General features: G+C 39.1%; 2 protein-coding genes across 2 annotated transcripts in view; one reads left to right on the top strand and one right to left on the bottom strand.

Annotated features, from left to right (window-relative positions):
• CCDC146 (coiled-coil domain containing 146) overlaps positions 1 to 19,973 on the bottom strand; it is a 65,001-nt gene that overhangs the window by 35,185 nt on the left and 9,843 nt on the right. The gene's annotated exons all lie outside the window — the stretch shown is intronic.
• On the top strand, positions 13,160 to 17,872 carry FGL2 (fibrinogen like 2). The gene is made up of 2 exons (XM_009902264.2): positions 13,160 to 13,867; positions 16,476 to 17,872. Exons 1-2 carry the CDS (start codon positions 13,249 to 13,251, stop codon positions 17,180 to 17,182), a joined length of 1,326 nt encoding a protein of 441 aa, XP_009900566.1. The 5' UTR covers positions 13,160 to 13,248; the 3' UTR covers positions 17,183 to 17,872.

Raw genomic sequence — 19,973 nt, 5'->3', positions numbered from 1 at the left:
CCCCTGCCATGGGCAGGGACACATTCCACTATATCAGGATGCTCAAAGCCTCATCCAGCCTGGCCTTGAACACCTCCAGGGAGGGGACATCCATGACCTTTCTGGGCAACCTGTTCTAGTGTCTCACCACTCTCACTGGAAAGAATTTCTTCCTAATCTCCAGTCTAAATCTCCCCTCCTCAAGCTTCAATCCATTCCCTCTCATCCTCTCACTACAAGTCCTTGTAAAGAGTCCCTCCACAGCTCTCCTGTAGCCCCCTTCAGGTACTGCAAGGCTGCTCTAAGGTCTCCCCGGAACCTTCTCTTCCCCAGGCTGAATAGCCCCAGCTCTCTCAACCTGTCCCCACAGCAGAAGTTCTCCAGCCATCTGATTTATCGTCACGGCCTCCTCTTGACCCACTCCAACAGTTCCACATCCCTCTTGTGCTGGGGGCACCAGAACTGGATGGTGTGGTCTCACCAGAGCAGAGAGGTAGAATCCCCACATGGCTGCCTCCAGGACTGTCAGTAACCATTGCTGGCTTATGGGGAGTTCGTCATCAGCTGACACCCCCAAGTCCTTCTCCTCCAGGCTGCACTTAAACCACTTCTTACCCAGCCTGTATTTGTGCTTGGGATTGCCCTGATCCAGGTGCAGGGCTTTGCATTTGGCCTTGTTGAACTTCATGAGGTTGGCTTGTGCCCACCTCTGCAGTCTGTCCAAGTTCCTCTGAATGGATTCCTTTCCTCCAGCATGTCAAATGCACCACACAGCTTGGTATCATCAGCAAACTTGCTGAAGGTGCCTCAATGCCACTCTCCATGTCACTGACAAAGATGTTAAACAGCACTGGTCCCAGTACCAACTCCCAGTTGGGGGTACCCCCTAAGACCTTAATTTGGGCCAATGACTCAATCCTTTTCCATATAAATAGGAAATCAAAGCAGGAGCCAGATTTTACCACTGGAAAATATCACAGCAGCAATACAATATCTTGGTTACAGGTAAGGAGAACCGGGTTAAATCCAAGTTAAAAAAATTAGGTGATCTGCCTCTGTAAAAGTGCATAGCTCGCTTTTTATTGCAGCAAGTCAAATCTGCACCTTCTAAGAGAACTTGCCAAGAAATGTGATGGTGCAGATGTCCTGAAATAAAAAATGAAGTTACTGCAGCGCCAGGAAAATCCCAGAAGTTGTACTTCAGCCCTTATGTTTAACAAGAACTCCAAGAAAAGGCCTTTTCCTAAGCTAAGGACCATTTAAGAAAGTAATCTGTGGGCTATTCTAATTTAGTTGTTGGCCATTGGAATGTGCTGCCCAGGGAGGTGGTGGAGTCACCATCCCTGGAGGTGTTCAAGAAGGGACTGAATGTGGCACTTGGAACCATGGTCTAGTAGTCATGAGGTCTTGGGTGACAGGTTGGACTTGATGATCTTTGAGGTCTTTTCCAACCTCATTGATTCTATGATTCTATTTTGTAGGTGCATGTTTCTTGAATATCCAGGAGAAACTGTCCAGAACTAGTCCCATGGTCAAGAATCAGAACCCAAGTTAATATGCCAAAGGAAGTCTACATTTTGTTGGTAACTGTTTGATTTAAATATTTTTTTAAGATCCATTGCAAATATTTCATGGTAGCAAAGACAACCTTTGCTGTCTAAGGCCCTGAGAAAAGGAAAGGAAATCTGCCTTTCATTTGTTTGCATGAGATTAAAGATAAGAAGCTCTCATGTTTATTTTGGCATCCCCTATGATCCAAAGACACCATTCACTGAAGTTCACAATAATAAATAGCTCTTCTGTGAGAATGAAAATACCTCCCTATCTCAACCCATTTATGACTTATATGGAGGTATTATTGTCCTGTTTGAGTCGTACATAACAAATGTCCTCTCTCCGTACTCCTCTGGTCTGTACCTGTGAGTGCCTGCTTGTCTTACTGCAGATCTATGCTATATATTGACAATGTTTCTGCAAAAAGAAACTTCCTTGTCCTTGAGGCTATGTCTTTTCCTTTCTATCCATAAGCTTTTTACACCTTTTACACTTAATTTCTAAGTTGAGTTCAGAGTGAAGATCTCTATGCCAACAAGGCTGGTCCTACACCAAGTGAAGAAACAAATCTTTGAGGCCTACATAAGGCAGACTGTATGGATAACATATCAACATGTCAAAGGGAGGTCAATGTCTGGGAAAAGTATCATCACCATATAGTTCCCATTACCACAGCTTCATCTGGAGAGTTATCAGAGAGTCAGTGCTGGGCTACTCTAATCCCAGGATTTGTTATTATAGACCAGCATACTGATTTTCTCCAAGATTCTTGGGAACGCAGAAAGGAACAAGGTCACCACTCAAGGGGAAGAAACAGTCAGTTGTGAAAGAAGGCAAGAAAAGCATGAGCCTGCTGTAGAAAAAAAAGGTGCTATTTGTGGGGATAAAACCAGGCAAGGGTTCATGCCTCTGATACATAGATATCTACTGCTTTCAAGGCTGCCTTTCCCACGGGTGTGAGAGCAGGTGATGTGCAATGAACCTCACTCAGAAGCTATGTTAGCTGAATCAATGGATGCTTCCAGAAATCCACTGAGCCCCTAGAAGGAGGCTAGCAATTGTTTTCCTGACTTTTTTATCAATCTGTGGACCAGCAAATCTCCAATGCCTGAACATATTGCCTATTGATAACAAAAATTAGAGATAGGGCAGGAACTATAGCTGTGCACAGTCAGCAGAAAATGAGTAATTCTTTTTAAAAAAGATCTTGAAAATGAGTAGGGGTCACCTTTCTTTAGAGCCACCATTCAGGGTACAGTATAAAGGGTAGAGCCTGGCTTGTTTGCCATCAGGGGGCTGAGAAGTTAAGAATTTTCTAACTGGAATGACTTTGATTCCTACTAATATCTAGAATGGAATTAGAGAAAAGAAATTGATTGTACTTCTGTCTTCTGAAAAGGCTATTCACAGTCCTGAAGCAAACCACCTCTTGTGGCCATGGACATCCTCCAGCTTGATGGCAAATTACAGTAACTCTAATAACAACCTTTCCTGTATAGTTTCTTCTCAGAACATTTTACACTTCATTCCATTGCACATTTGGCCTTCTTGGCTTGTAATCACAGATTTTGCCTATCCCTTATACGTGGCAATATCCTTCTGCTTCTGACATTCCACTCCAGGTCATTGCAGTGTATTTTTTTGTTTACAAGGACAAACATCTTATGGTCAAGAACAATATCAGCTACTAAGTTTCAGGGTAGCTGTCAAAACAGCATTTGAAATATTGTAATCTAAGGACAACAATCAGATTATCATATCAGATAATCTTATTTTTGTACATGTTTGTATCTATTACATCTACTAGTAATGTCATGATGTCCATTCTAAATGGCATGTACAGAGGTCTGCACAACCATGTTTTAAAATACAGCACAACCATAGAATCAGAATGGAAGGGACATCCAAAGGTCATTTAGTCCAACACACTACAAGTTAATTTTAAAAAGTCTACTTGGAATTGATTAAGTTAATACTCCCTTCCCTGATGTTCTTCACTTCATCCAGAATAAATCTGATTTTGCAGGCAAATGATACATTTGAATGACAGAAGGCTGTATGGAAGGAAGTGTCCTGTACAAAGTACCTAACACCTCAGACTTTCAGAAGAGAAATTCTTGCCAGAGAGCACTAACATCATGTGTACAGGTCAGAGTCCCCAGATTCCTGTCTTGCAAAGATTAAAAACCAAACAAAACCAACTAAAAATCTTAAACCAGCCATTTTTTAAAATGCAAAGCAATTTGATTAATTCCTAATGATTGCAACATGAAAATTTAACGCAAAACCCCCAGAAAATATTTCTACCTTTATTACTGTTTGTAAAAATACTTGAGGTTAAACAACATACGTTCGAATATGCACTGGGTTAAGTCAAAAAACACTCTACTTTGGCAGCAGTGACTGCCTCCAGATTTCAACCTTAGGGAAGTAAGGTTCCAAGCCAGTTTAAAAAAAGTCATTACTTAAAAGCATGCAAATCAAACAAGCAATAATAAAACAGTCAGCAGTATTTATTTATATGCACACACAAACATGCCATTTCTAAGTTATGGTTTATGGCCATTTTCTTCTACTCTGTTGAATGGTCCATCTTTCTATTAAAACAAACAAACAAACAAACAAACAAACAAAGCTGTGTACAGGGCTAATATCCCAAGTTTTGAAAATATGTTCCTTCCATTTCACTCCTCCCTTTCCCTTCCAAGAGAGACTCAGATTTCAGTTTATTGCTTGGAAGCTCTCACATTGCTGAACTAAGTTTAATACCACTTCTCTGTAGTTCCATTAATTGTGTTGCTATACTGGAAAGGAAAAGAACAAGTGAGAAGACAGAGGAGTGAGAGGGTGGAAAGCAGCTTGTGAATGGCAACTGAGGATGGTGGGTTTTAGTCCTGTGGTAATCATAAATGTCTTGGAAAGCACTGAGAGGACTTTGTCATACTGGTAGTCTCAAATCTAGTCTGGACTATAGACAGAGAAACAGTATTAAACTGCTGAGTCTTCCTGTCTCTTTCCATGCCACTTGCATTTAAATACATTTAGCTTTTTCAGCTTTTCTTTCTCATGATACAATGAGATGGGCTCTCATACCTTTAACGCACTTAAAAGAGATAAATCATCTGGGTAGGCTAAAATAGACTTTTCTTATCTAAATGGAGAATTATTGGAAAGTTGGAGAAGATTTGACTGCTAACAGAGCGTTGCCTGGCAACTTTCTGTTTTCCTTTTCCCCATACTCCCAGCAACGTAATGACATAAAAAGTACACATGGAAGAAGGTATCTTATTATTGGATTTAGTTCTATTGCTCCCTTTTAATTTAAAATTTCTCTTATGTTTATTTTACCCTATTAAGTAACTCTTTCTTTTACTTTACACTTATCTTTAACTGATTAACATGAGTGCAATTTTCTAACCTTGGTACATTTTTTCATGTTACCTCACTATTTGGAGCCTGGCTCTTCTACCAGAAAAACAGAATATAACAAACCCAAACCAAACCCCTAACTGAATTCCAAACTAAATTGTTTCCTTCAAACAGTGAAAATCCCATGAAGTAAAGCATTAGGTACTCCTGTATTATGACAAAGACTGTGGAGCAAGATTCTGCTGAAAAGTGGAAAGGGAAGAGCATATTTTTCTAGGTGGATTTTGTTGGCTCTGGGAAGGAACCTTTTAAGTACAGGAACCCATGAGAAATCCAGAGAATGCTTACACTCCAACAGTTGTTCTGTACAGCTGTGCAACTCTTCCCTATACACATATAAGTAGTAAGCTCTTATTTGCTTGCTACCGACACCTCCCCATCAGAGCTGTCTTCAAAATCTCTCAAAGACAATTCCAAGAAGATGTGAGCATAATATGAGGATATACGTAATGTGATGGAGCTCTCGTATAACCTTCCAGCCTAACTTCAGGTCCACTAGCCCCTAGATGTAGGGCCACAGGAGCTTCCTCAAAGCTGGAAGGTGATATGTTGGTAAGAAAATGTCAGAAATGCTAGACAAGGTACTCTTCCACGTGAGCACAACTAAGGAAATCTGGCCCTAACTCCCCACTCACCCATTAAGTGTAGTAGGCTTTTATTCTCAATCTTAACAGATGGCATTCAGTCTTTTCTGACAGTCAGCTCGAAGTAATACACTCATCTGGAATTTCAAAACAAGTCTTCTGTAACTCAAGTGTGATATAAATAAGAATTCTGACATTTCCTGTTTGAATTTCAGGGCTTTTAAAGCTTCTTTTCGACTCTCCAGAAATGAACAAAACTAAGCCAGATTTTAAACTTAAAAAGATCTGAATGTTCATCTAATTTTAACTTCCCACACTAGGGATAAAAAGCAACAAGAAATGGAAGGTAAATATAGCCACTATCAAAAAATTACTGATTGACAACAATTACTCATTATGCAAGTGAAATACTTGAAGGCTTCTTAGGAGAAATGATGCAGCTAACACATGTTTCTAGTTAAGTTCCCAAAATAAGTAAAAAGTATTCTAAGCTCAGAAGAACAATACTTTCCACCTCTCATTCTAAATTGCAGGTTTTACAATGATAATGAGACATTGTGACTATACTTTATGTTGTTTTACACAGAATAGCCAACATTTTCTAGTATTTATTTCAAACACCTGAAAGGGCTTGTGAAACAACTTAATTGCCTTATATTAGGAGGAAACAGACAAATCTCAAGGGATTAATACATTTTATAGTGTGTATACACTAGGGATTTCAGGACAGTATTAGCCACTTGGCAGATGGCTCTTCTGGCCAGTCTTCTATTTAAAGTTTGTAATTTTTTCTCCCTATTTTTTATTAGAAGAGCTTTTTTTACCTTTTTTTGGATAATATTTAAATGTTCAAACATTCAGGAAAAAGAAAGGGTAAGTGCTCATCTTTGAACAGAATGCTCTGTATCTGTCAAAATCCTCACTGAATCCACATAATTTGTTTACTTGCCACTTGGCTGAGGTGGTTTTAGTCTGGGAAAAAGGCAATCCCATCTCCCTTCCAATAACCTCGTTTTCAGGGGTTATTTCTAAATTGCTGAGGGGCAACAGGTACTGGTGTTTGACTTGTCTGTGCCTGATACCTCCAAATTAGCTGGACAAAAGCTTGGACCCATGATAATACACTAAGGGAACTAAAACTTTTCTCCTGTGTTCAGCCCATTGCTCAGAGCAAGTTCATAACTGAGCTTGCACTTATGACAGAAAAGTACAGAACTGGAATGGAAAACAATTAGCATCTCCTCCAGGTCTCCAGAATCACCCTTGCCATCAACTAGGACCGATAGTGATATGCTACAAATACAATCATCATGCTAATGTGGCTTTAAAATGGCCAGATGTAATAGTTTATATTGTTCTCAGTTTCCAAGAAGTTCTATGGTATCTCATTACTTCGGACGATTGTGACTTGGCTACTCCAAGATGAGGCACCCAAAAATGAAGGAAAACCATTAAGTCTATAGAGGTAGTATTTGTAACCTCTGAGGCAATAGATTTCTCTTAAAAAAACCCACCAAACAAAACAAGAAAAGTACTGGTCCTGCTGACAGAGAATTTAATGGTCATAAGGACTTCTGTGACACTGTCATCTGATTCCTTGAACAATACATAGGATATAGGACAATTTTTGCCATCTTTACCCACTTTTGCTACAGGCCTCGAAGTATGCACTTCATTTTCAGAATGCCTGCAAATTTTCAGCAAAATAAATTACTCACATGTAATATAAAAGAGGAGGAGATTTGGAAAAAACAAGGCTGGAAGGAACCTCTGGATACTATTTAGCCTGACTTCCACCTCCAAATAGGGATGACTTCAAAGTAAGACCAGGTTATCTCAGGGCCAGTCAAACTCTGAATATGGATCCAGTGGCTGAATGAGTATTGCACCAAAAGAAGACATTGGCTTGTTCTGAAGCACACTGAGCCTAAACACTGACTAGCTTACTTTGCCTCACTCACTTACTTCTTTCAAACCATACAGTTCAAGATAAAAGTATTGCCTTTAGAATTTAGGAAGCACAAGGATGACAAAGAGATGCCAGAAGATAATAATTAAGCCAGTATATTTAAGATTCCGATCCCTTTTAATAATAAAATTTAACTCAATAAATCACTTCAGACTGCTTTCCAGCATTTATAAGAAAAAAGAAACACCTTCAGTGAGGCTTTTATTGGCCTTTGAGAATAGAGGGAGACAATGATAACTAACTAGCTTAGACCAAGCACCAGATGTTTAGATGACCTAAACTCTTTTTTCACTATAAAGTGCTGCATCACAATTTATATATACCCAGTAAACATCATTACATCATTTTTATTCTGTCATCTATACCACTTCTTGGTGGTATAGATGGCTCAAGGGATGGTGACAGCAGTGGAATTTTGGGTTCTTTGATCAAGGGGCAACTTTTGCCTGCTGGACCAAGATGGGCTGAGTCTGTCTAGAAAGGGCAAGAGGACTCTAGCACTATAGCTAGCAGGGCTCGTTGAGAGGGCTTTAAGCTAGGTTTGAAGGGGGTGGGTGATGAAACTAGTCATTCTGGAGAGGAGATAGAAGGACATAAACCAGAGTTAGTGGAGAAATCAGCAGCCCAGCTGAAGTGCATGTACACCAGTATAGGTAACAAACCAGAGGAACTGGAAGTCTTGGTTCACCAGGAAAACTATGATGTAGTTGCCATTACAGAACCATGGTGGGATGATTTACATGACTGGAGTACTGCACTGGATGGTTACAAGCTCTTTAGGCACGACAGCTGAGGGGGGAGAAGAGAAGGGGTGACCCTGTATATTAGGGAATCTCTTGATGCCACAGAACTCGAGGTAGAGGATGAAAGGACTGAGTGCCTGTGAGTTAAAACCAGAGGGAAGGCTAACAAAACTGGTTTCATTGCAGCAGGTTTGCAGGAATCAAAAAGGAATTTTGCCAAAAAGACAGAGCAGGGAGAGGCTTCTGCATTTGATATGTCATTGTTCTTAGTGTATACTCTGCTTTATTTCCTCCATAGACTTGGCCCAGCCACAGCATTTTCTGTGGCTCTAGACAAAGGAAATACTAAGCAGTACATTCCAGGTTCTGGGCAAGCAGGTCTTTAGCTGTCATGGAGAAACAGAGTGAATAGGAACTTAGCTCCTGGGAAGTCTTCTTTACAAATATGGTCTTCACCTTAACAGAAACAGTGATATTCTTTGACCAATGACCATGTGAATTTTGTAATATGTATTACATTTACAATAGCTTATACAAACATGCGGTCTGCTTCTGGTATGTATTCCATATTATGGGAAATCCTGAAAATAACATGTCACGGTATCACTGAATCTTAACACACCCCAACTCTGCCACCAAAGGGGTTTCTATGAATAAGCCCAGATGTGGTTCAGGTTTGTTCATCCCTATAACTCAGGCTGCTTACACAAACCTGGATGCTTTGCAGCAGCTCTTCTGCAGACGTTAAACCCCAGCATGAAGCCAGAAATCAAACAGATGGCAAGCTGTCTTCTTTTAAATAGTCACAGTCACTAGATAAATTAATATCTGCCTACAGCCTTAACTTTGCTGTTTTCTATTTGACCTACATTCCACTATCTGGCAGGGAAAAAACACCCTTTGCTCTGAAAAATCATGGGAATTGTCCATGCTGCTTTTGATAATCTTTGAATAAACAGTTCTCAGACAAGTCTGTTAAACCAAAACATTTTACTTCTTTAACCTTGCAGCTATGGGTACTTCTGGAAACACCACTGAAATCTTTGTTAGTACGGTAAGCTCCCAGTCATTTACTTCATCTTTAGGAAGGTATGTCTGTAAGATCCCTCCACAGAAGGAAAGATAGATTCCTTAAAAGACTAAAAGATATTAAAAGCTACATGAAAATGACCTTTAACCAAATAAAGGTGCTTGGTAGAAAATTCTCACTTGTGGACATCAGCTGTTACTCTGTTAGATCCTTTCACAGTTGACAGATTGGCTTTTGGGCTTTGTGATTGCTTAACTATTTTAAAGTACTACATAGAACACTCTAGGGATCTAGAAAAGCTCCATTTGTGAAGAAACTTTGTTTATAAACAAACTGTAGTTCTCAGTTTTGATCTGGTCCAGTATTTTTTTCTATTACTTAAGCTGCATCAGCATCTAACAGTTATATATTGCCCAGTGCCCTTTCTAAAGGCAAAGACTTGTGGAAAACTCAGTTTTGAAAGTTTGCTTCATTTATCCCAAAGGAGATAAGAGGCATGAAACACTGAAAAAGCTGTGACATACCATTCTGAGTGCCCAAAAGAAGAAAACAGACCGGACAAATTGCTGGGAGTGAATGTTCCCTGACAGACAGGAGAAAAGACCAGTCCTCAAAACTTCTCCAGGTATGAGAAGCATACAGACATCTGGTGGAGAAATGTGTCTTTTAGGCTGATAACCTAGCAGCAGAACAGACTAATAAAATAGCAGAGCATCACAAGATGACAGAAATCTCATTCAAAGGAGGAAGTAAATATCCCAAACCAACGGTATATAAAGGACCAAAGAATGAATGTTTCTGAACAAAGCTGTTTGAAAAGCTCAGATACCTCACATTACCTCAGGTTACTATCTGAATTTTCTTTTCTTTGACATTCAACATTGCTAGAAATGTCTGCCCTTTTTGAAGTTAGTAAGTTCTAATGATACTTTTAGCTTTCAATGCAGCATAATTATATGCAAAGCAGTCATAAACAATACTTGATATGTATTCAAAACATTACAAGGCAACTCATAAGATGTGGTCTGCCAAGAATAGTTATTATTCATTACAGAATCACAGAAGGTAGGAGTTGGAAGGGACCTCTGGAGGTCATCTAGTCCAACTCCCCTGCTAAGACAGGTACACCTAGATTTGGCTGCACAAGAACATGTCCAGGCAGGTTTTGAAAGCCTCCAGAGAAGACTCCACAACCACACTGAGCATCCTATTCCAGAGCTCTGTCGCATTCAAAGTAAAAAAGATTTTCTTCAAGTTCAAGTGAAAGCTCCTCTGGTTTAGTTTGTACCTGTTACCCCTTGTCCTATCACTGGCCACCATTGAGAAAAGCCCACCCCCATCCTTATGACCTTCACTCTTTAGATATTTATATACATTTACAAGATCCCTTCTCAATCTTCTTTTTTTTTTTCAGGCTAAAGTGCCCCAGGCCCCTCAGTCTCTACTGTCAAGACTCATGGTCCTCCTTTGGACTCTTCAACTGCGGAGCCCAAAAGTGGACGCAATACTCCAGATGTGGCCTCACCAGGGCAGAGTAGAGGGGGAGAAGAACCTCCCTTGATCTGCTGGTCACACTCTTAATGCATTCCAGAAGAGCACTGTCATTCTTGGTCATCAGGGCAGATTGCTGGCTCATGGTGAACTTATTCACCAGCACTCCCAGTTCCTATTCCACAGAGCTTCTTTCCACAGGTCAACCCCAAATCTGTACTGTTCATCCCCAGGTGCAGGAGCCTACAATCGTCCTTGCTGAACTTCACGTGGTTCACCTCTGCCCAACTCTCCAGCCTGCCCATGTGTCACTGAATAGCAGCATAGCCTTCTGGTGTGGCAGCCACTCCTCCCAGTTCTGTATAATCAGCAAACTTGCAGAGAGCACACTCCGTTCCTTCATCTAGGTCAGTGATGAATGTTGAGCAAGGCTGGACCCAGCACTGAGCCTTGGGGAACACCACTAGCCACAGACCTCCAACTAGATCTTCAGACAGATACAGAATAGTTTGTCCAATCCAAAGTCCCAGAGCAGATAGGAGAGTTCATCGCAAACTGAACAAAACCCAGTGAGTAGGGATTGCGGCTTCCCAAATAGCAAGGATTTAGGAATACTGTTATATTTCTAAATCCCCTCAAAAGAGCAGGCAGAGCTTTTCTCAATTTGATAGGAGCAGACATACAGGAGAGCAAAATACCTGATCTTAGACTGATGAAAAAAGAAATGCCATAAATGAAAACAATTCAAATTTTACTCACAAATTAAAGTAACAAATCTAATCCGTTACAAATAGTTCCGTTTTGATGCAGAAGTGATATCAATACCTTACATCCACGATGCAGTCTGGAGGGAGTCTTTCACCTCCCATGAACTGGAAGGCAGAGATACACACGTTTCCCATCTAACTAAAAGCACCATGGCAGGTTCTGGGAGGTTAATTTAGAATACAGCAGAGGTAGATTCAAAGTTCATTTCCCAGAAAAGTGCCCAGGGCATTGTGCTATGCAGGAACCCAAAGCAATTGTTGTAACAGGTTAGACAAATAAGGTTTTTTTTTTACCAAAACTCCTTCCTACCCTATCAGGGTAAGTAACTTCCCAGAGATCATGAACCTGTGTGACTAATGTGTTTAATGTTTAATCTGTATTATGACTAATTTCAAACAGGGTTTAGAGAAATGAATTGTTCAAACTGGACTAATTAAACAGTAACTGGTGTAAAGCTGCTTTACTCATGCAAGTAATTTGTCTCTCAACTGTGTTCTGAATGCATGAAGGCATGGCCATGGAGTGTTGCTTTGGGGCACAAGAGAAAGCATAAGGAACATTAAAACTGTGTGGGGCACAAGAGAAAGCATAAAGAACATTAAAACTGTGTAGGCAGCGTGTGAGAATGGCCAAGGTAGTGCAGAAGAAAAATGAGGAAGCATATGGCAGTTGTCACCTAGAGCTGAAGTATTCCATCTTAAAACTTATACAAAGGCAGAACAAAAAGAAAAGCAGGAACCAAAAATCAAGAACATAAAAAAAGAATATCCCAGCCTGATGGGCCCACAGGAGCTCCTTCACTAGCTCTCTGCCTTGCTTTAGATTTGGAATTCAGGACATCACGCAGAACACCAGAATCTGCTTAGGGTTTTCTGGACAACCAATCCTACAGCTAGGATCCTATGCATCAAAGGGGGCTCTGTTTGTGTGTGTTCCCATCAGTTAGATTCAATAAGAAGTACTCAGAACTAGCTACCAAGGAATTTTAACTGTAATGTGTCACATAAATTATTAGTAGTCCAGATAACTCTCTTAAGCAGTGCCAGGCAAAGTAGGAAGGAGAAAGCCCTGCTCATCCTCCTTAGTTTGTGACTGTGTCCTGAAACATGTTTGAAATGAAACCATATGTGTGTTTCAGTATGCTTTGGGATTTAAATAATTTTCATTAATATATCCACTAATTTAAAACAAGTTTTAGGAAGAAAGGGAGTGAATGTCAGTGAAGCTATTGCTGTGATAAACCTTGGATAGGGAAAGGGGCTGGTTTTCAGTTTCCCCACCTGCTGTGGTAAAACCAGCCTGGTTTTCAGAAGCAGTTTTCAAAAACTCCATAAACAGATGTTAAAGACTGCTGTAACACAGAACTAAGTGATTTCCATAACCCCCTACCCACCCCAACCCCCCCAAAAAAACCCCAAAATAATCCATGAGGATTGAAATTAAACTGCCTAAGTGATCAGCACACACACATTCCATCCTTTTGCTTACATACAGTAGTTCTGTGTCAGGAATGCCCACTGCAACGCACTGCTCTGGAAAGCACTACCTCCTTGGCTCTGCTATTAATCACTCATGATGCAAGCACTCCCACCCATTTCTGAGAACAGTGGAGGCAGTCTGATAACTTACAGGCTGTAAGCTGCCCTTATAAACTTGTTCCACTTTTGCATACTTCCTCATACTGCTAGCTTCTCTGTGAAGATGAAGCTGCTTACTTACTTAGTCTTGCTGAAGACAGCTCTCCTTGCTTTAACAAATGTCTTTGCAGTTGCTTTAGAAGATGAAGAGGAAGCTAAAGAGAAAAAAGTTGCTGAGACTTGTCCTATAAAGCTCAAAACTAATCAGAAGTGTGATGGAGAGGATTGTCCCTATCAGATAAATCTGCCTTCGATGACCATCCAGTTACCTAAAGAATTCAGACTGTTTGAGAAGACTCTCAAAGAAGTACAGACCCTTAAAGAAGCAGTAAACAAGCTGAAGAAATGCTGCCAAGACTGCAAGCTGCAGGCAGATGACAACCAAGAAAGAGACAGTAGTAATGAATTTCTGCTACCCAGTGCAGAAACTCCCTCAGAAAACAGCAAAATCCAAGATAACAGAGTAAAGGAGCTGCAAAGCAAAGTTAACAGAATGGCAACCAGCTTAAAAAATGCAAAGAGCCAGATCCAGACACTGCAGGGTCATGTAGAGAAGATGAGCCTCATAAATATGAACAATGTTAAACATTATGTTGACAACCAAGTTGCTAATTTGACATTTGTCGTTAACAACCTTGATAACAAATGTTCTTCTAAATGTCCAGCAATGCAGCCAAGACCTGGTACGTAGCCTGTTTATTCTTACTGTCTGTATAAGCTTTCTCTGCATTTCATAAATATCAGTTAAAAAAAAATTAAATCTATTTTAACCAAGTTGCTGTGCTAATAACTTTACAAGTTAGGTGCTTGCTCTTTTAGTATTTATTTGTACTGTTGTAAAACATTGCAGCTGCCACAAGAGGGTTACAGAGAGCTGCAGGTGTTCGGTTCCTCCTAGAACTGCACCTTGTTGTGTGACTTAAAACATGAATTTTCAAAGGACCTTTATTTGCAATTCAGTTAATAAACATGAAAAAAAAAAATTGATTTTACACACCATGCTACCCTTCATTAAGGATATTAAACATCAAAGGACGACACATTTTCTTCTTGTATGAAAGGGGGAGAATTCTCTTTAGGTACGCCTTACAAAACTCCATGGGTTTTTTTCGATGTGGAACTGAAAAGGTTACTAAGATATTATTAAACAGCAAGTGCATCTAGTAAGTGCTTAGTTTTTGACATATTGTTTCTATCATCACAACAAATATCTGAAAGGCTCAGCTAAAACCTTATCAACAGTATTTCTCAAGAGGGTAACATATGTATGATAATTTTCATACTAAATCCTTAGCATGAAGATAATGCATAAGCAATATGAAACACAAATCAGGAGTTAGCACTGACCTAATTGTCCTAATTAAAATCAAGAAATAGAACTTAGAATTTCTTTCTAATGTTGGCTTACTAAAGGAAGATTAACAGGGGGGATTTTTGAAGCAACAAAGTTTTTATATCACCTACAAGAATCTCTGAACAAACCCAAGCAATATTCACTACATTGTTTGTGTATTCTACCACTGATAACATGCACATGAGGATAGGGCTCTCTAGAGACTTAAGCAAAGGAAGATTAGGCTGTATCATCACTTTTAAGCATTTGTTGCTTAGTATGTAAATGTAAAAATCAAACTCTTTTTCTGCCTACTCATGTTGAAATTTGGAGACTCTGCAGATGGTACAGCATCGGTACAGCGTCTGTACAGCTGATATTCTTGAAAGTGTGAGAAGAGCAAATGAACAGAGTATATCAACAATCTGAAATCATACATAAATCAGTACAAATCAAATAAACTAATTCAGACATGAAATATCGTCAATAAAAAGAGAAAAGGCAATATACTGATAATGGGCAACGAATCAAATTCAAGTACAGTGCTTCATAACATGTTAGATTAATTTGAGATGTTGGACACTGTTTATGATCATGTAGATATTCCTGTATGTTTTACAGTAACTGATGCCAAACGTTTTGTAGCACCAATATATAAATTATGAAAACTAGCAAGGGTAGCAGCTATGACTTTCTCCTACACAGAAACTGTTCCTGCATCCACTGAAAGTATTAACAAAACTTTATTTAAATAAGAGTTGATGTGGATTATAAAAGCACTTTATCTGAAATTAATATTCTCTGTCAATATCTGCCCTGAAACTTAGCCCACCAAAGATCTTACACAAAGTTCAGTGAAATAAATTGTGGCTTTAGATTTGGGGTTTGAGCCTCTGATTTCTGTAATTGTGCTATCACAGATGCCCAATTTTCTGTACTGGCAAACACGGAGTCCTAACACTTATTCCCTGCTGCAGACTGCAAGCACTCATCCCTTTCCAGTGGTTTGTTTAAACTTCCTAGGAAAAAAAAGCAATTCAAGCCTGCAAATTAACATGCCCATAAATTCAAAACTGCACTATAAATTAACATGATGGGTTTGATTCTTCACTCAGAACCTCAGAGCTCTCTGTATCACCCACTTAAGAACAGGATTACTGGATGACATAAAGCGATCATAAAGGGATTTTCACTCTGCCAAAAAACCCTGGGGTTATTTTTCTTTTGAATAAACTGCATCACCCATTGTTGAGCAAAATCTGTGATAATGGCAGATGCTCAGAGTTTTCCTTACTATAAAGTCAGCAACACCACATACACAGGACAACACTGTTACTTTCCTAGCTTCATCTTTCTAGAAGTCACAGTATTACTATAATGGATGAGATAATTTGATTACTTTTTGTCCCGCTTTCTGAAGTACAATCAACATGACCACTGAACAAGGGCCAGATTCCCACATGGACAAAGCTTTTCTCTAACATACTGCTGAATGAAGATTTAAATGACAGGCAAGGATTGATGGTATACTTTTAAATACAAAAAACACCAAGTGTGTAACCCCAAAACATTAGAAATATGGACTAAAGAAATCAGGCTGAATTTACAGAAGACAATGAAAGGATAAAAAGAATAGTAGATAAAATGGAAAGTAGACAATCAAAATGCCTCATATTAAGCAGCTTTTATTAAAGAAAGTAATTTAAATTGGGAGTTTTGGACAGGTATCTAATGCTGTGTGGCCATTTGAACCGTGTGATCCTAGGTGGCATCTATTATAGAGTTAACCTGAGGGAAAAAAGCAGGTTCTACCTAGAACTGAAATTGCTTCCGCACTATTTCCTATGTATAAGTCTCCCCAGTTCAAGCTCTCTATGCCACATCAATCTGAGTACAAAATTGTGTTTAGTTTGAAATGGCAATGATGTTTCTCATAAGATTATCTGTTCTTCCACCAGTTATACAAATAATGCAGAGAGACTGTGCTGATCATTACATGGCAGGCAGAAGAAGTAATGGGCTCTACAGGATTAGCCCTGATCCCAGAAATGCTAGCTTTGAGGTTTACTGTGACATGCAGACACAAGGAGGCGGCTGGACAGTACTGCAGCGGCGTCAGGATGGCAGCACTAACTTCAACAGAACCTGGAATGACTACAAAAATGGCTTTGGAAACCTCAGCAGGGAGTTTTGGCTGGGGAACGACAAAATACATCTCCTGACAAAGAGCCAGGAAATGCAACTGAGAATTGAACTTGAAGATTTTGATGGTATCAGGGAGTACGCAAGATATGACCACTTCTATGTGGCCAATGAATACCTCAAGTACCGGCTGAGTGTTAACGGCTACAGTGGCACAGCCGGGGATGCCCTGCACTACAGCAGGCATTACAACCATGACCAGAAGTTCTTCACAACTCCAGACAAGGACAATGACAGGTATCCTTCAGGAAACTGTGGAGCATACTACAGTTCAGGCTGGTGGTTTGATGCGTGCTTGTCTGCCAACCTCAATGGCAAATACTACCACAAGAAATACAAAGGTGTCCGCAATGGCATTTTCTGGGGTACATGGCATGGTATTTCTGATGGTATTCCCAGTGGATACAGGCAAGCCTTTAAATCAGTAAAAATCATGATCAGACCAAAAAGCTTTGTGCAGTAATTCCATACCTTTCTCTTAACTAGTTTTCATTGGATTGCACTCAAAATCATACTTACTCAGTATTAGAATTCAAGTATTCAGTAATGTTTGGCATAAAAGAGCTCTAGACTAAACAGCATCCTGCCCATACTCTTTTAGAGATGGTCTGACCCATACCATGTATTAAAACCAGCATGAATGTTTCTAAATAGTTTCTGCTAAAACTTTGCACAGGTTGAGTCTTGATATCCTTATGTAAATATTCTAAACACTGCTTTTGGTGCTTTTACTGACTGTGATATACCAGTTTTCACCATTTCAAAGTTACATCATGGCAACATCAGTATCATTAAGTACTGCAAATAATTATTTTTAAAAGACTAGGAGAGAGAAGGCCACATGATCTGCTCAATCACACACACACAATAAAAACACTTTGAAGAAAACTTAGAAAATGAAGATGAGTCCTCAAACATTATCTCTTTTATCAAAGATCATTCAAAGAAGTTGGTGAAGGAATTGAATAAATGCAAGTGGAAATAACGTAGAGAGTATGTAATGAAAGACAACAGCTCTTGCTCATGTTGGGTCCTCCACTCAGGCTCAAAGTTGTAATGTCATTTGTAGAAGAAAGCAGCTGTTATGTAGTTTATTGCACAATTCTGTGGGCAGATAGACAGGTAGGAAGAAGACACATCAAGAAGAATCCATGTCTCTCTCTAAACACATACAAAAAGAGTTTCCAGGCCACTTTGCTTTCTCCTGGAGCTTTTAGGCAAGCCAAATGCTACAAGATGGCTGTTGTAGACACTCCAGCTCTCATTTAAGTACTTCTCACTCTAGGTGCAGCTAGTACTTAATATTATAGGAAAGATTATAAATTTCTGTAAGATAAAAGAAGATTGTGTTCTCCCCGCTTTCGGAGCCACAGAAATGTGAACAAACCACCGACAATCACAAACAGAACAGAGAACATGTGAAAGACTTTTTTCTTCTAAAAAGTAACAAATGAAACAATCAAATTTTCATCAGGAAAATCAATCCAATTTACATCAGGAAGTGCAAATTAGCTCTTGCTGTAGATAGCTGGCTCAAATGTAGGTGTGTGTATCAATGGCTTATCCTAGGAAGGACAAGGTTCTGTAACTCCAGTGACTAACACTGAGTGGAGATGCAGTTAAGCTTAGCAAGAGGCTATTTCGCTTGTGCCAAATCTTGAGATGTAACTCAAGACAGTAATTCTTTACCAGTTCAAGTGTGGTCTTTGCTGGCATTGCCTTTTTGACAAAAAAAGAGGCACACCAGAAAAAAAAAAAGTGTTCACCTCACCCAATGCTTTACAAAGATGACCTTTACTGTTTTGTAAGATTATGACAAGAACTCTTGTGGTTACAAGTTATGCAACATGCAACAGTGGCAATTGCTAAACTGTAAAATATTAATATATATTTTAAGGAAGTAAATACTTTGAATGATATTTCTGTGTAAAATGTCATTTGGTTTAGTTTGTTTCCATTTTAAAGGCAATGGAAAATTTTAATTCTAAGATGTATAATCTTTGCTTGAGAACTTGTTTTGAAGTTATAGAATATTTATTTTGGAATAAAAAAAGGTATTGTCTAATTAAAAAAAAAGAGGCAATTAATGAAGTATTGGCTAGAAGAGCAAATATCTATTTGCATATGGTTATTTTAAGCATTTTGCATTAAATGCCCAATGTGCTCCTATTCTTCATGTGGTAACTAGCGAAGTATCTACAGCTTCTACTTGAAAATGTCTTTTTCCTGCTAATTTGTTAGAAAAGAAACTGTTCTCTTCATCTTATTTGAAGGAAAGTTTGTAAAGCACAGACATTTTAACAGACTAAGCAAATGTGACTAACATAAGCTACAAAACCCTGACTGTTTTTTTTTAAATAAAAAGCAGTGTGATTTTACCACATACATCTGAATGTTACCTGCCTGGAACTGTTGTAGCTGAATCTCTAGCAATGTGTACTAGCTTTACAAAGTGTAATTCCAGGTACTTTTTGCAAGCATTGTTTTGGTTTACTTTGGTGTAATAAAGTTAAGTCACACTGTTAAAGCTGGACTACTCTCATAGATGTTTGTGGGGACTATCCAGAAAGTTCTCATTGATTCATTTATTGATTTTTCTGTAAAATTCAAAGCAAGAAGAAAACTTCAGATGTCCAACAAAGACAACTCAGTGACATGCCAGGAGAGTAACTGCTAGTAACGATAGCTCTGTTTTATACCACACTGCAGCTGCCAGACAGTATCAAAGACTGAAATCTCAGACATCTTTTTGAAACCATTCATATTTTGGAAGAGAACAAAGTAATTGACCAGTCCAGAGTTTACACAAAACTTTATCTTCAGTATGAAAGAGGAGACACAAACTCATCTGGTTTTTGCATTACACAAAACCTGTCAGGTCAGTGCAATCTTCATCAAAGCACGTGCATAGAAACCATAACCCAAATTAAAGCATGCCATTCTTTTATCCAAACAAATGCATTTGGTCTCCGCTTAAGGCTTAATAATTCAAAACACATATTTCAATTTACAGAAAATATCTATGTAGCACTGATTAGCATATGAAAACATTTGTGGGTTTGTTCTTGCTAATACTTACATTGTGAACTTTAGTGAAGATTACTAACAGCAGGCTTCCTAGCAAAATTCCTATGACTCATTTCCAGAAAAATAAAGGCACAAACTCATCCTTCAATGTGATCAGACAGAGAAGAAATGAAAATGAAGTCTGAAAGCAGCGATTAACAATTTCTTTCTTTTCTTTTTAATGCAAG

The sequence above is a fragment of the Dryobates pubescens genome, chromosome Z (genome assembly GCF_014839835.1).
Source record: "Dryobates pubescens isolate bDryPub1 chromosome Z, bDryPub1.pri, whole genome shotgun sequence".
NCBI lineage: Eukaryota > Metazoa > Chordata > Aves > Piciformes > Picidae > Dryobates > Dryobates pubescens.
Note: the sequence above shows the minus strand (reverse complement) of the source record. Positions and strands in the feature narration are given on the sequence as shown.

What these genes read in the sequence shown, in the direction of transcription:
- FGL2 (XM_009902264.2), top strand. Translation starts at nt 13,249, where the DNA reads ATGAAGCTGCTTACTTACTTAGTCTTGCTGAAGACAGCTCTCCTTGCT. An exon ending in AGCAATGCAGCCAAGACCTG is followed by an intron (nt 13,868 to 16,475) that starts GTACGTAGCCTG and finishes TTCTTCCACCAG; the next exon opens with TTATACAAATAATGCAGAGA.